General features: G+C 40.0%; 1 protein-coding gene across 1 annotated transcript in view; it reads right to left on the bottom strand.

The window, feature by feature from the left end:
- Positions 1–16,552, bottom strand: part of LOC100496508 (Fc receptor-like protein 5) — a 297,411-nt gene that overhangs the window by 259,725 nt on the left and 21,134 nt on the right. Inside the window, 3 exon segments of the mRNA XM_031891836.1 lie at positions 7,589–7,870; positions 9,547–9,828; positions 9,984–10,265. Of these exon segments, the coding sequence (XP_031747696.1) occupies positions 7,589–7,870; positions 9,547–9,828; positions 9,984–10,265 (846 nt within the window).

The following is a 16,552-nucleotide window of genomic DNA, read 5'->3' on the forward strand; positions in this document are numbered from 1 at the left end:
GTAAACAAACAGCATGGAGAAAAGAAGCAAAAAAGGGTAAAGAAATATAATAAAATAGAGTGAAAATAGGTGAAACTATAGAAGTATCTAAACATTAAAGTATAGGGAATAAGATTCATACGACATATCAGGGACAAACAGAGCAACAACAGCAGGAATCACCAAGGTGAATCAGGAAGATCTCCTGAAGGACAGAGTCTCTATATTTTTTGACCTGCACCCAAGGCTGTTATTTTCTCTCTCTCTCTCATTTGCATTCCAGTGTCTACAGCTTAAGCTTACATTATACCTTTGCCTAGAGAACTCCATATGTGTTAAGACAAGCCCATATTTTCATAATAATAATGGGTACTGGCAAGTGCCAATGTTATATGACAAGAAACTGGCATGAGAAGTGCAGCTCTCTACAGGGGGTCCCAAGGGACAAGTTCCTGGGCACTCCCCCTCATGCATACGGTAATGAGGGAGGGTCCCAGCAGGGGATAAAAGGGCAACAGACCCAGTTACTATCAACTCATACCTGCGGTCCCAATTCCGTTGGGGGTGTGTGCCCAGGTTTCTAAACTCTTGCCTCAGGGGGACGCAAAGGAAATTCCTAACTCAGTAACGTACATAGGGGTTCTCTGTGTTTTATTCCCTTTTATTTTATTTACTGTTTGCAATTTTATGTGTATGTCTCTTTTTGTGATATCTTTGTAAATGCACTGTTTACTTTTGTAATATTAAATTTAATAAGTTATGTCTTTTGGCTCTAAAACTCATGTGCTTGTATGACGCTTGGGCTTAAATGTATGAACCTCTTGTCTGTGGGTAGAGGGCAAGTTGTCTGTGTAAATGCTAATTAACTCGTTGACTGCTAGCAGGAGACAGTGTTTGACTGTAATTTAACCCTTTGGCTGCTAGAGTGCTGTTGAATTAGTAGAAGATAACCCTAACTACAGAGAGAGTGTGTGATACATTTGTGTATTGGGAAATAGTACCTGTTGTAGAGAGCAGGGAGATATTTAGATTAGGTTTCTTTCACTTGTTAATGATAGATGGTGGCAGCGAATAGTTATTAGGGGTGGTGGTGTGTTTGGGGGTGCTTGATGTTAGTCTAACCTGTGTGAAAGGTTACTGAGTGTAACCCCTTGTTTCCCCGTCCCGGTGTCACGTGCATGTGAGAGTGGTGTGATCATGACAGACTGGGCTGGCAGAACACTGGGAAAATACCCAGTGGGCTTTGTTGACCCAGGTTTAATCCCCGCCTTGAAGTTTTGCTCTCCCCAGCTGACTTCCCTCTCCCAATCGTGAATTATAAGGCTACGCATACGCGTTGCCAGGTTTAGAAGGGGGGGCACTGAACCTGGCAACAAAAAACTATTGGTCTTTTAGCTACAATTTTATTATGTTGTTTTTATTGCTTAATTTTTAATTCAAGTTCTCTCCTTTTCATCTTCACACCTGTTGCAAAGGTGAACTGGGTGTTAGCAACCTGATAGCTCCCAAAACTCCAGACTCGGTACTAAATAATTGAAAACCCTATATATCATCATGCATCAAAATGAAACTTAATTTAAACATGAACTACCTTTCTCAGCATTCTCTTTAAATATACATCAATACATTGGAGAAAGTTGACTTTGTGGCACATATACCCCTAAAAAATTTACCCCAGGCCAAGAAGGAGTATAAATACTGATACTTTTAAGACAGGTTTTTGCCTAGAACCAATGTCAACTGCGAATTCCCAGCTGTAAATATTAATTTTAGTATTTGGATAAAAATAAATTAGACCCTAGCAACCAGATAGCTGCTAACTCATTCAAAAATCACAAAAAAGGAAAACCAATTTAACCCTTTAAGTGCCAGCCGAATTCGTCATTTCGGTTCCCCCCAGTGCCAGACGTTTTTTAAGCATTTTGTACTCATTCACTTTAACAATGTTTTTTGGTAGGAAAACCTCCACGAAACTAGGGAAATTATATATCGTTTTTTTCGTCACTAATTGGGCTTCGACATACATACCAAATTTTATAACTTTTCTGGAGATATGATGTGTATTTTGGGTGAAATATGTAAAAAAAAAAATAAAATTATGAAAAATTTCTGTATATTTTGAGGTTTTTTTCATTAGAAAAGTTAATTTTACTCACTTTTTTTTATTGTTTGTAAAAGCCCTGATACTCCCAATTCCAACGATACCAAATATGTGGTGGTACCCCACAGTTCCTGTCCAGAAGTAACCCCCAAACTAAAGCAATACTTAGTACAATATCACACCAGAAAAAAGCAGAAAAGCGCTTGTAACAGTTAATGCAGCATAACTTATATGTAAATCTAAAATATCCCCTCATGTTTGGTATCTTTAGAAACTACAGACCTTCAGGTTTCTAGGTGCAATGTAGTTTTCACTCAAAAGCCAAATACCTTTTGTCAGTGCATTGTGAAATTTGGAACTTTTTATGACATTTTTTTTTTTTCTAAAACGTAAACTTGGACGCATGATCAAATGTGGATTTGACAAAAAAAAATCTCATAAAAATTTTCTAACAAAGGCATATTTGAAAGACAAACTTCTCCTGAATAAAATGATGCCCCATATGTATGGGTGCACATAAAGACACGGGCACCAAACACTACAAAGCAGGGGCAATGCACAAGGGCAATTACAGCTAAAAATGTGGGGGCTGCGCTCTATGTGCACTTCCTGCAGTTTTTCAGTGTTAACCCCCCCTACCTGTGAAATAACCCCCACAAACTATATATTTCTGAAAAGTGCACACCTTCAGCTATTCAGAGACACCACTCTTCTCTTTCTACATGGAAAATTGTGGCCGCAGTCCCTTGCAGAAGTAAGCGCTTTGGTCAGAAATCAAGGAAAAACCAGATAAAAAACCTAGATTTCTCCCCAAAATCTCCATGGCAACTACCAAAAACTTACTAAACATCAATCTGCAAGTTCCCCTGAATAAAACGATACCCCATATGTATGGGTGCACATAAAGACGTGGCCACCAAATGCCCCAAAACAGGGGCAATGCATAAGGGCAATTTCAGTTGAAATTTTGGGGGCTGCGCTCTATGTGCACTACCTGCAGTTTTTCATTGATAACCCCCCTACCTGTGAGATAACCCCCACAATCTATATATTTCCGAAAAGTGCACACCTTCAGCTATTCAGAGACACCACTCTTCTCTTTCTACATGGACAATTGTGGCCGCAGTCCCTTGCAGAAGTCAGCGCTTTGGTCAGAAATCAAGGAAAAACCAGATAAAAACCTAGATTTCTCCCCAAAATCTCCATGGCAACTACCAAAAACTTACTAAACATCAATCTGCAAGTTCCCCTGAATAAAACGATACCCCATATGTATGGGTGCACGTAAAGACGTGGCCACCAAATGCCCCAAAACAGGGGCAATGCATAAGGGCAATTTCAGTTGAAATTTTGGGGGCTGCGCTCTATGTGCACTACCTGCAGTTTTTCAGTGTTAACCCCCCCTACCTGTGAGATAACCCCCACAATCTATATATTTCTGAAAAGTGCACACCTTCAGCTATTCAGAGACACCACTCTTCTCTTTCTACATGGAAAATTGTGGCCGCAGTCCCTTGCAGAAGTTAGCGCTTTGGTCAGAAATTAAGGAAAAACTAGATACAAACCTAGATTTCTCCCCAAAATCTCCATGGCAACTACCAAAAACTTACTAACCATCAATCTGCAAGTTCCCCTGAATAAAACGATACCCCATATGTATGGGTACACATAAAGACATGGCCACCAAATGCCCCAAAACAGGGGCAATGCATAAGGGCAATTTCAGTTGAAATTTTGGAGGCTGCGCTCTATGTGCACTACCTGCAGTTTTTAAGTGATAACCCCCCCTACCTGTGAGATAACCCCCACAATCTATATATTTACGAAAAGTGCACACCTTCAGCTATTCAGAGACACCATTCTTCTCTTTCTACATGGAAAATTGTGGCCGCAGTCCCTTGCAGAAGTCAGCGCTTTGGTCAGAAATCAAGGAAAAACGAGATACAACCCTAGATTTTGGTCAGAAATCAAGGAAAAACCAGATAAAAACCTAGATTTCTCCCCAAAATCTCCATGGCAACTACCAAAAACTTACTAAACCTCAATCTGCAAGTTCCCCTGAATAAAACGATACCCCATATGTATGGGTGCACGTAAAGACGTGGCCACCAAATGCCCCAAAACAGGGGCAATGCAGAAGGGCAATTTCAGTTGAAATTTTGGGGGCTGCGCTCTATGTGCACTACCTGCAGTTTTTCAGTGTTAACCCCCCCTACCTGTGAGATAACCCCCACAATCTATATATTTCTGAAAAGTGCACACCTTCAGCTATTCAGAGACACCATTCTTCTCTTTCTACATGGAAAATTGTGGCCGCAGTCCCTTGCAGAAGTCAGCGCTTTGGTCAGAAATCAAGGAAAAACCAGATACAACCCTAGATTTTGGTCAGAAATCAAGGAAAAACCAGATAAAAACCTAGATTTCTCCCCAAAATCTCCATGGCAACTACCAAAAACTTACTAAACCTCAATCTGCAAGTTCCCCTGAATAAAACGATACCCCATATGAATGGGTACACATAAAGATGTGGCCACCAAATGCCCCCAAACAGGGGCAATGCATAAGGGGGGGCTGTGCTCTATGTGCTCTACCTGCAGTTATTTAGTCTAAACACCCCCATACCTGTGAAATAATCCCCGCAAACTATATATTTCTGAAAAGTGCACACCTTCAGCTATTCAGAGATGCCACTCTCCTCTTTCTACATGGAAAATTGTGGCCGCAGTCCCTTGCAGAAGTCAGTGCTTTGGTCAGAAATCAAGGAAAAACCAGATACAAACCTAGATTTCTCCCCAAAATCTCCATGGCAACTACCAAAAACTTACTAAACCTCCATCTGCAAGTTCCCCTGAATAAAACGATACCCCATATGTATGGGTACACATAAAGACGTGGCCACCAAATGCCCCCAAACCAGGGCAATGCATAAGGGGGGGCTGTGCTCTATGTGCTCTACCTGCAGTTATTTAGTCTAAACACCCCCATACCTGTGAAATAACCCCCGCAAACTATATATTTCTGAAAAGTGCACACCTTCAGCTATTCAGAGACGCCACTCTCCTCTTTCTACATGAAAAATTGTGGCCCCAGTCCCTTGCAGAAGTCAGCGCTTTGGTCAGAAATCAAGGAAAAACCAGATAAAAAACCTAGATTTCTCCCCAAAATCTCCATGGCAACTACCAAAAACTTACTAAACCTCAATTTGCAAGTTCCCCTGAATAAAACGATACCCCATATGTATGGGTGCACGTAAAGACGTGGCCACCAAATGCCCCAAAACAGGGGCAATGCATAAGGGCAATTTCAGTTGAAATTTTGGGGGCTGCGCTCTATGTGCACTACCTGCAGTTTTTCAGTGTTAACCCCCCCTACCTGTGAGATAACCCCCACAATCTATATATTTCTGAAAAGTGCACACCTTCAGCTATTCAGAGACACCATTCTTCTCTTTCTACATGGAAAATTGTGGCCGCAGTCCCTTGCAGAAGTCAGCGCTTTGGTCAGAAATCAAGGAAAAACCAGATACAACCCTAGATTTTGGTCAGAAATCAAGGAAAAACCAGATAAAAAAACCTAGATTTCTCCCCAAAATCTCCATGGCAACTACCAAAAACTTACTAACCATCAATCTGCAAGTTCCCCTGAATAAAACGATACCTATGTCTGGTTGCACATAAGTACATGGCCACCAAACCTAAAAAAATGCATAATATTGGGGCTGCACTCTATGCACCCCCTTTTTTTGCCTGCACCCGAATGAATGGGATACGCTCGGGTGCAGGCACATGTAGCCGATATACGCATGAAAACGCGTGAGAATGCAAAGTCTCGCGTTTTCATGCGTATATCGGCTACATGTGTCTGCACCCGAGCGTATCCCATTCATTCGGGTGCAGGCACAAGTAGCAGGCGTAGGGCTGAATTTTCGGCAAGCGTTTTTCCACTTGCTGAAAAAATCAGCCCTACGCCATGTGTGGCATCAGCCTAACCCTTGGCAATAGAAACTACCAGAACAATCTTAGCACCTCTGGACCTTTCTAGAACAACTGAAATCAAATGAAGTTAAAATGGAATAAAACCACTAAAAGCAATCAAAGAACAATAGTTGCAATGAAATCGGTAAGAGCCCTGGATCCACCAATGTCACTGCAAAAGCAACCTTTTTGGGGGCACTAAACACACAAAGAACAATGCAAAGATAAAACACCATAAAATCAGTAAAATCCAATAAAACCACCTAAACCAACAGAAGAACAATAATTGCAATGAAATCGGTGGTCAGAGCCCTGGATCCACCAACGTCACTGCAAATTCAGCACCCAATAGCAATAAAAAAGTTACAGTGCAATAGAATAATTCAAAAACATAAATCAATTATGAAAATGCCAAAAAAACACTAAAATGCAACCAAATAAATCAGATAATTATAGAGCAAGATCAGAAATAAAGTTTTAGTAAAAAAAAAGACTGCCAAAGAAAGCAAAGAAAGAAAGAAAAGAAAAGAAAGAAAAAAAAAAAAAAAAGTGTAAGTGTAAGTGTGTGTGTAAGTGTCTGTGTGTGCTTGGGAAAGTTGTAAATAAGTGTGTATGTGTACAAAAGTGTAATAATGACAAAGATAGAAGAAAAAATGGGAAAAAAAAATTTTTTTAGACAGTTGAATAAACAGTGGTAGAGAGTTGTAGTTCAGCTTACCCAAGGCAGGCAGGCGATCAGAGGCGATCAGGGGCGATAAATCCAGCAGGAAGGCAGCAGGGGAGCTCCATCCGGTCCAACGTGCGCAGCAGGAGTGAGGGAGCCGACAGTAGGCGGCGATATTTAAAGGGACAGCAGTGGACACGTCATCAACGCGTGCCCACTGCTGTCATTGGCTGGAGGACCCGATCGCCGGCGCTGGGGGACCCGGATCGGTGAGTATGTGCTGCTCTGCTCGTTGCCTAGGGGGATCTGAGGGGTTTACAAGCGCTGCGCTGCTTTAAAAGCGAGCACAGCGCTTGTAAACCCGACAGTGCCATTGGACGTAGAATCTACGTCCCATGGCACTTAAAGGGTTAAAATTTTCTGTGTATATTTCTTTTAGAAACAGTACAACAAGTTCAAACACCGAGGAGTAAAATAATGAACAACTCATTATAAAACTGTAGAAAAATAAATAAAAATAACATTTTGTATGATGAAAAAAAAATACATTCTAAGCAACATTCCATTATCCATTGTCCATGCAGGTAGAACTAGTAGTGCAGAAAATAACAAAATAAATATCTGGGGCTCATTTATAAACGTTGCAAATATTTATGCTTACAACCTGGGTTTGAGTTATACCACAGCTCTGGTGGCAGAAAAATTTCTGCAAAATAGTTTTTATAGATTGTGACTTTGTATTCGCCAGTATTACCATCAACGCAATGTTTGTGCACAATGACCACACACAGTGACATACTCACACAAACATCATTCAGGTATATTGGGTGGTACAGAAATGGACGGGAAAAGGAGTTGCTTTTTACTCACCCTGTATGTGGATATGTGCCATGTTACTCCTCTTCCTCACACTGCCGGTTGGAGTTTGTACCTCACAGGTATAATTCCCAGAATCCTCCAGCTGAGCTGAGGGGACTCCATATTGGTTGGATAAACTGAATCCCTGCACATTGTGCCCATTTCTGTAGAAAGCAAACTGCAGCTCTGTAGTCTCTCTGTGTGGGCTGAGCTCTGTGTCACATGTTATGGTCATGTTATCTCCTTCTGTCACCTGATCTGGGCTCACTTTTATTTGTGGGTTGGTAAACAGCTCTAAAAGAGTTTGGAAAACATTGAGAAGTAATTTATAAATATGCAGCATAAAGAGTGTATCTATACAAGGGGATATCTAGAGACTTATATGCCTCTCTGCAAAGGGGCTCTACTTACTGCACCCAAACCCCTATGACCCATTACCACCAGTTCCTAAATCCCCATCATTTTTTCTCATAAAGTTGGAACCTGGGGTTGTTACCATTTCCCTCTGGAAGCAGTTCAGGCCTGAACAGTAGTCATGACCACGTGGAGTGTGTTGAAACAGAACTGACTTTATTGCAGGCTTCTTAGTATACAGAGCTGGACAGACTGGAGTGACCAACCAGGAAACCTTCTCTCTGTTTCACGAGTATAAGTCACACACACTGCACACAGTGTATATTCCCTAAAGTCACCAGTGTCTCCTTACAGTGCCCAAGCTTTACTCAGCACACCTTCTCTGAAGCCTCCAGTGCCCCTGTCTCCTTACAGGATCCAAGCATTACTCAACACACCTTCTCTGAAGCCTCCAGTGCCCCTGTCTCCTTTCAGTGCCCAAGCTTTACTCAGCGGCCTTCTCTGAAGCTTCCAGTGCCCCTGTCTCCTTACAGGATCCAAGCTTTACTCATCGCACCTTCTCTGAAGCTTCCAGTGCCCCTGTCTCCTTACAGGATCCAAGCTTTACTCATCGCGCCTTCTCTAAGCCTCCAGTGCCCCTGTCTCCTTACAATCCCCAAGCTTCACTCAGCGCCCCTTGTCTGAAGCCTCCAGGACCCCTGTCTCCTTACAATCCCCAAGCTTCACTCAGCGCCCCTTCTCTGAAGCCTCCAGGACCCCTGTCTCCTTACAATCCCCATGCTTCACTCAGTGCACCTTCTCTGAAGCCTCCAGGACCCCTATCTCCTTACAATCCCCAATCTTCAATCAGTGCCCCTTCTCTGAAGCCTCCAGGACCCCTGTTTCCTTACAATCCCCAAGCTTCACTCAGCGCACCTTCTCTGAAGCCTCCGGGACCCCTGTCTCCTTACAATCCCCATGCTTCACTCAGCGCACCTTCTCTGAAGCCTCCAGGACCCCTGTTTCCTTACAATCCCAAGCTTCACTCAGCGCACCTTCTCTGAAGCCTCCAGGACCCCTGTTTCCTTACAATCCCAAGCTTCACTCAGCGCCCCTTCTCTGAAGCCTCCAGGACCCCTGTTTCCTTACAATCCCAAGCTTCACTCAGCGCCCCTTCTCTGAAGCCTCCAGGACCCCTGTCTCTTTACAATCCCCAATCTTCACTCAGCGCACCTTCTCTGAAGCCTCCAGGACCCCTGTCTCCTTACAGTGCCAAAGCTTCACTCAGCGCACCTTCTCTGAACCCTCCAGGACCCCTCTCTCCTTACAGGATCCAAGCTTCACTCAGCTGCCTCTCTACAGCTTTATTCCAAGGTTGCTACCCTAATCCTGCATACTCACAATCACTGAACAGCTTTTTTTAAGGGCAGTAAATGGTTATTCAAGATGCTTTGCTACCTGACCAACCAATAAAATCTGAAAAAAAATTATATTTTAAGGAAAGGAGTTCAGTCAGTCCAACGAGCATGATCTATAGACCCAAATTAAAAAAAAACACATAGAATTTCTGTAGAGCTCCAATTACAAAATAAATCAAATTCAGAGCAGTACAGGAAAAAGGAGTTTTTTTTACACACCCTGTATGTGCATATGTGCCTCTCTGCTCCTCTTCCTCACACTGCCGGTTGGAGTTTGTACCTCACAGGTATAATTCCCAGAATCCTCCAGCTGAGCTGAGGGGACTCCATATTGGTTGGATGAGCTGAATCCCTGCACATTGTGCCCATTTCTGTAGAAAGCAAACTGCAGCTCTGTAGTCTCTCTGTGTGGGCGGAGCTCTGTGTCACATGTTATGGTCATGTGATCTCCTTCTCTCACCTGATCTGAACTCACTTTTATTCGTGAGTAAAATAAGAGTTCTACAAATGAAAATATATTATTGTACTTTTATGTTTTTTTATTTTAAAAAAAAATCTCATTTAGTATATTCTCAGTAGTAGTGACTGGATTTACAGAGGACTTTCAGGCATTTTACCAGCATTAGAACATTTAAAAAATATATATTCCTACTCACCCTGTATGTGGATATGCGCCTCTCTGCTCCTCTTCCTCACACTGCCGGTTGGAGTCTGTACCTCACAGGTATATTTCCCAGAATCCTCCAGCTGAGCTGAGGGGACTCCATATTGGTTGGATAAACTGAATCCCTGCACATTGTGCCCATTTCTGTAGAAAGCAAACTGCAGCTCTGTAGTCTCTCTGTGTGGGCTGAGCTCTGTGTCACATGTTATGGTCATGTGATCTCCTCTAATCACCTGATCTGGCCTCACTTTTATTTGTGGGACACTGAACAGCTCTAGAAAGGCAAATAAGGGCAGTAAATGGTTATTCAAGATATTTTGCCACCTGACCAACTTGCAGCTCAGTGGGTGGTCAACAAAATGCTCATCAACCAATTACAATCACCTGGACCTGTGGATACACTCATGGGTCAATTAATTATTGTTTTAAAATTCCATGCAGTAATTGAGAACAAAATATTGTTGTGCTTTTAAGCTGTAAAAATTGAATAGCTCAGATTTGCTTTGGCTGAGCACAGAGGTTTACGCTGAAGCAAAATTCTGCAAACAATACTAGGTTTGGTCTGATTCCAAATCAAAATCTAATCAGTAATCCGTCTTTCCTTAACTTTCCTCTCTGCTACTAAATATGCTCCCAAGCGCCACCTGCCCATGAATGTTAGAATTACACATATTTCAGGGGTAATTTATGACCTACATGTGTCTGGATGTAATTGGCACATTTCCCCCCACCATTCAGCTTTTAAAAAATAATTCCAGAATAATTGTGGGTATGAGGGGGTAATGTACCCGGTAGTGCAGCAAAATGTGTGCACTTGCACTTTGCTGCAATCAGATGCTGAAAGGTCTGGGTGGTGTCACTTCCAGTTCCTGCCATGAAAATGACAAGTGCGCCAGATTCTTTAGATGCAACTTTGTTGCACCAATAGCGATTCTGCATTCAGTTCAGAAAAAGAACCCAGCACATCTATAGTCCAAGTAGCGGATTTTGATGCATGTACCTTTTATGAACAAAATGTTTTTCATGCAGTGACTGTGACCAATCATTTTCACACAGATAATATACATAAATGAACAGTTTAATTTATATATTAATAAAAGACATGGCACAATGTATTAAGACAACTTTATGTAGGGGCCCTTAGGAGAGATTCCTCAGGCTAAGGAAGTTCAGGTTACTATAACCTATGCTTAGAAGGGATGTTTTTTCCATATAGGCCCAGGGATGTTATGACCACTTCCTGCCAATAGAGTGGATGCTTCATCAATTGCATTTTTTGTTGCCCCATCTGTACCATTAATGTTTTGTAAAATATGTAAATATATACAATTTATAGAAGGCAGGTTATATATAGGCATTATGGTTGAACGTGATGGACGTATGTCTTTTTTCAACCTAACTTACTATGTTACATATATACCTGTACATATGAATCCTAGTCATTAATGGCTTGCATCATGACAATGTATTAAAGTGCAAGTTTGAATTTACATCTGCTAATAAATGATTTGTTCTCATCTAAATGCATAAGGTATATATATAAATAGTCTTGTCTACCAAACCAGCAAGAACTATGTGAGTGACACATGCAGTACTAAGGCATATTCACTTTCTCACTGTACAGAATGTAACACTGAATTTAATTGGGTCTTACCTGACACTGAAATGTATTGTTCATCTTTATAAGTGCGATACCCATCACCAAATATATAATAAAGATAGATTTTTTTTGCACATCTGTATGTACCCGACGCAGTAACATCCACTCTCCCTATCTGTAACTCAGAGCCACTGACTGGGGACCCAATGGCCTTATTTTCCTTGTAAAATACTGGGTTCCTTGTATTATATTCAGGTCGACTGTGACACCTGAGAGACAGGGAGTCCCCTTCATGAACAGCAGGGGGCGCCTGCAGGATGAGCAACTCTGAAATCAAAGAAAAGCATTATTCAAACTGTAAATAAATCTTTCCTTTCAAATGGGGAATCGTTTTTAAATCTGAACTTTTTAACTTACCGGACTTGAAATGCAGAGGGACAGGATCACTTATCTCATTGGTACCCAGCTGGCACTGGTATTTCCCATTGTCTGACCATGAACCACTCTGAATGACAAGGCTCTGCTGATCCCCAGGTATCTGGTTTCCATCCCTGTACCAGGAATATCCCAGCTTCCCTTGGGCAGTAGGAGCTACATTACAGCTCAGAGTTATAGATTCTCCTTGGAATACTGGGACCCAGTTCGAGGAGAAGAAAATTACAGGCTTCACAGCAGCTCCTACAGACATAGAGTTTAATTTTTAATATACACAATTATCCTGTAATAAGGTAAACAGAAACAATGATAAACTACCAGGTTATTTGTGATATTACCCATCTCATTTAGAAAATATCTGAAAATATCCTAAAGTCCACAAATTATAAAGTATGCTCCAAAGTAATGCCATGTTCTTTGCAGGACTCACCCAACTACAAACAGTCACTTCCTTGTCTGACCCCAGTTGTAACATAGTAACATAGTAACATAGTAAGTTAGGTTGAAAAAAGACATATGTCCATCACGTTCAACCATAATGCCTATCTATAACCTGCCTAACTGCTAGTTGATCCAGAGGAAGGCAAAAACCCCTACCTGAAGTCTCTCTAATTTGCCTCAGAGGGGAAAAAAATCCTTCCTGACTCGAAGATGGCAATTGGACCAGTCCCTGGGGCAACTTGTTAATGATTTATTAGAGAAGAGTAATTCTTCCCCTTTACCAGGCACTGGTAAAGCCTTGTCTGGAATATGCAGTGCAGTTTTGGTCTCCAGTGCTCAAGAAGATAGTATTGAATTAGAGAGGGTCCAAAGAAGGGAAGATAAGCTGCTAAATGATATGGAAGGTTTAAGAGGTATAAGGTTACTATGCACCCCGTAATAAAATTTGTGCTTTTAAACAAGTTCAGCACTTACTTAAATATTGTTTTCTATAAGACTGTATTTTCCAGGCACAATTCCTGCTCTGCTACTGCAGGGGGAACCAAAGTGCACAGCTAAGGTAGGAACTTTTACCTGATGCACCAGTTTCCATGTGCAGGACTAAGTGACTGTTCCTGTTGTCTTACAGCTTCCTGCAATAAAAGGAATTACTTATCTTACCCTACCCTTCATATTTATATGTGCAACAAAGGTCTTAGTTATAAAAAAAACTGGTCAAGTTGGGAGTATTTACAATGATGAAGAGGTGCTTAAGGGTAACTATGTGTAAATATTTAAGGGGATTGTACAATAAGCTCTCTAATGCTTTTTGACAGTTGATCCTTCCAGCAGACATGAGGCCATTTATGAAAATTAAAAGAGAGGAAGGAAGTGAGCCACAAAGTGGCATGGTCGCCACATTTCACAAATTTTTTGCCGTTTTGGGAAATTTTCAACAGCTTCGCAAATTTTTGAGGCATAGTGAAATGGGACAGATTCACTCATTACTACTGGTGGATCCATTGGGAAGCTCCAGTAAAGGGTTAGATGTCTCTCTGGCAAGTGGGAATATACAGTATCTTAGACCTGAAGTTTATGGATCTCTTGTGAGTAGTTACAAGCAGGGGTATAAAGCCTACGTGTGTTTAATTACTGCACCATAATTGGTTTTCCTTTTTTCTTTTGCATTAAATTGCATTGAGACCATACGTGGGCATTTCCAGACAAGAATCAATATTTGGTATTCAAGTGTGTGATCTCTGAACTTTATTTTTGTAAGGACTATTGCTAAACAGATACAGACTGGCAAAGTACACTTGCTTACCTTTCCACAGTTATATCAGTTAGTTGTTTTTTTTAATCTTTGGTTTGAGGCACTCAATGGTAAAGTTGATTTGTCTAACCTGTTCATTTAGTAGATGTTTTTGGGCCTTCTGTAAGACCTCATTGTGTGACCTTTTACAGTGGGACTTAAAGGGTCACCTCTCTGAAGAGTTACAGTGCACTATTGTGATTGGTTTAGTGGAGGAATTTATATGCCAAGAACTTACGCTACCAGTTGAACTGAAGAAGGTGCTCGGATGAGTAATGAAGCATTTTCAATGATTACTTAACAAGCCCAGTTGCTCTAGATCTACTTACACTAGATTTACCATGAACTGGAAGAATGAAAACCTTTATAGTCTTAATACAGGTCAGTGACTTGAGGATCTGAACTTGTAAAACTGCTTCAACAAGCATAAGATTCATGGCTATGGTAATCACAGGATCCACAGTTAGTTTTACTTATGTAGAAACTAAATCATGAAAAAAAGGGGGGGCGGGTAATTTACATTGATCTTTACCCTTTCTATCATATTCCAGGGAAAACTCATTCTGCCAAATTCAGCATTTTCCCGCACCACTCTACCATTGTCTAGTTCCCCTTTATCACATTTGAGTACTGGATTGTATAATGTGTTAATTTTTTCAGAAGTTATGAGGTTTTAGTTTAGCAGTATATTATAATCCCAAGCAATGTCTCATTTTATAACAATTATCAGTTATTTCTGTTAAAGAATTCTTACCAACTTCTCAGAAGATCCAATTCAATTATCTACTCTATTTCAACCTAAATTTGGGAACACTTCTTATTCTATAAATTATTTAAATCTTATTCTAGCAGCTGCAAAGAGGATTATCTTTAAGAAATGGGTAGATCCGAATCCCCCTTTTATAACGGAAGTTATAATGGAGCTAAAAGTACTTTATACAAATGAAGCCATAGCTTTCAAATTTGGTAGCACAAAAAATCATACAAGATACTCTTCCTCCCAACGATAGATCACAATTGGACTCAATACTTTACTTACCATAGTTCCATGATCCCTCTTGTACTATTTACTAGCCTTTGAAATTGTTACAAGCAGAAACGTTATTTGTAGTATAATCTTAGTCAATTGTATAATTCTAATCTAGGTTTTTGGGTTTTTTTTTCATTATTATCTTTTCACACATTGTCAATTGAAAAATGTTTTGAAATGTTCATTGCAATGTTCTATTTATATCTTGGACTTTATTAAGCCCATCTGGGAATTGCTTATTTCTCAATGTTTACTGTATTTGTTTAATCTAATGAATAATAAAATTAAAAAAAAAAAAAAAAGAATTCTTACCTGTTGGTTCAATAAAAAATGCTGTAAACAGAAGTAGATGACTTGTTAATATAAGCAATGTAATGCAATTTAAACATAAATATATAGATATTTTACACATCTTTTGTTTCAAATACATCTGATAATACAATTGGTTTTAGGAGAAAATTCTACAATATTTAGTTTTTGCTTAAAAAACATGTAGCATTAAACATTCTTTAATCATCCTCAAGCGATGCCACAATAGAGACCCAATACAGTACAAACTAACAATCAGCTACTAATTACTGCCTCCTACATCTGTCATGACTTGATGTGGTGCATTATTTAAAAAGAAAATTTACATTTTCAGGGCAATCTTTACTCATGATCTTATACAGAGTGTTGTTTTGATTTTTAATAAACTAAAACAAATTGAATAAGTGATTAGAGTGAAGCAGAGGAATTATAGCACTCGTAGAATATGTTATAAAAGCATGTTAATTTGCCCGTATTTATATTTCTAACGCTGGACAAAACTGGTGCATTTAACAAGCAAACATAATTGTGAATAATTTAATCACAGAGCGAAAGCTTTTTAAATATGGAATATAGAATTTTTATGCACATGTTCGCAAAACTGATTTCACAAATTGCAAAATTGTATTCACAAAGTGAAGGTAGACACCTACTCACGCAAACCGCAATCTCATTTGTGAATTTTTGTGCGCAATTGGCATTTAACTGCAATTTGCAAACAAAGATAAGCACAAAAGTGCAAAATTTAAAAAACATGGACAAAGGAACCATTAACGAATATGTTTTCTCTGTTGGAACTTTATAAATGATCCCCAGTTGAATCCTAAAAATGACTGTCTGGTAAAGCACAGAAACCCCTGATCAACCCTATCCTTGTCTGTTAAGGCAAAACTTTCCTTCTTCTAATCTCAGTGAATGCCATACTTGACATTAATTGTAAAATTAATTATACATTTACCCTTGCATTCCCACGTTCCTCTCATCTGGAAGGAATTACAAGCCATAAATACTGGCTTAAGTAAATGTGCAGCCCTTGTGCATGTAATGGATAATGAGTTTATACACACTAGTATTTTGAATTTACCATTCACCATTATAGCTTAAAATGGATTATGGTAGGTTTTTTCACTCATGCAAAGTTAAATTGTAAAATATCAAATACCCAAACAAAGGACATGAAAACCATGAATGCTCCACAAATTCTCACATATTATGTCTAAGAAAACTGCCTTCCACAATGGGTTCCTGTCCTGTTTATAGGCTAGAAGTCAACAATCAGACCTTAATTTATCAATGAGAATTTCTACTTGGAAAAGGTTTTAATGAAATTCAAAGATATTTAAAACAACGTCAGGGTATTTTTGTGTGATTGTCATAGTAAGGCTAGAAACCAGTGGTCTCTATCCACCTGTAACTGCTCCCCAGACCTGCCGGGACAGACTGACCATCATTGAG

This window comes from Xenopus tropicalis, chromosome 8 (genome assembly GCF_000004195.4).
Source record: "Xenopus tropicalis strain Nigerian chromosome 8, UCB_Xtro_10.0, whole genome shotgun sequence".
Taxonomy (NCBI): Eukaryota; Metazoa; Chordata; class Amphibia; order Anura; family Pipidae; genus Xenopus; species Xenopus tropicalis.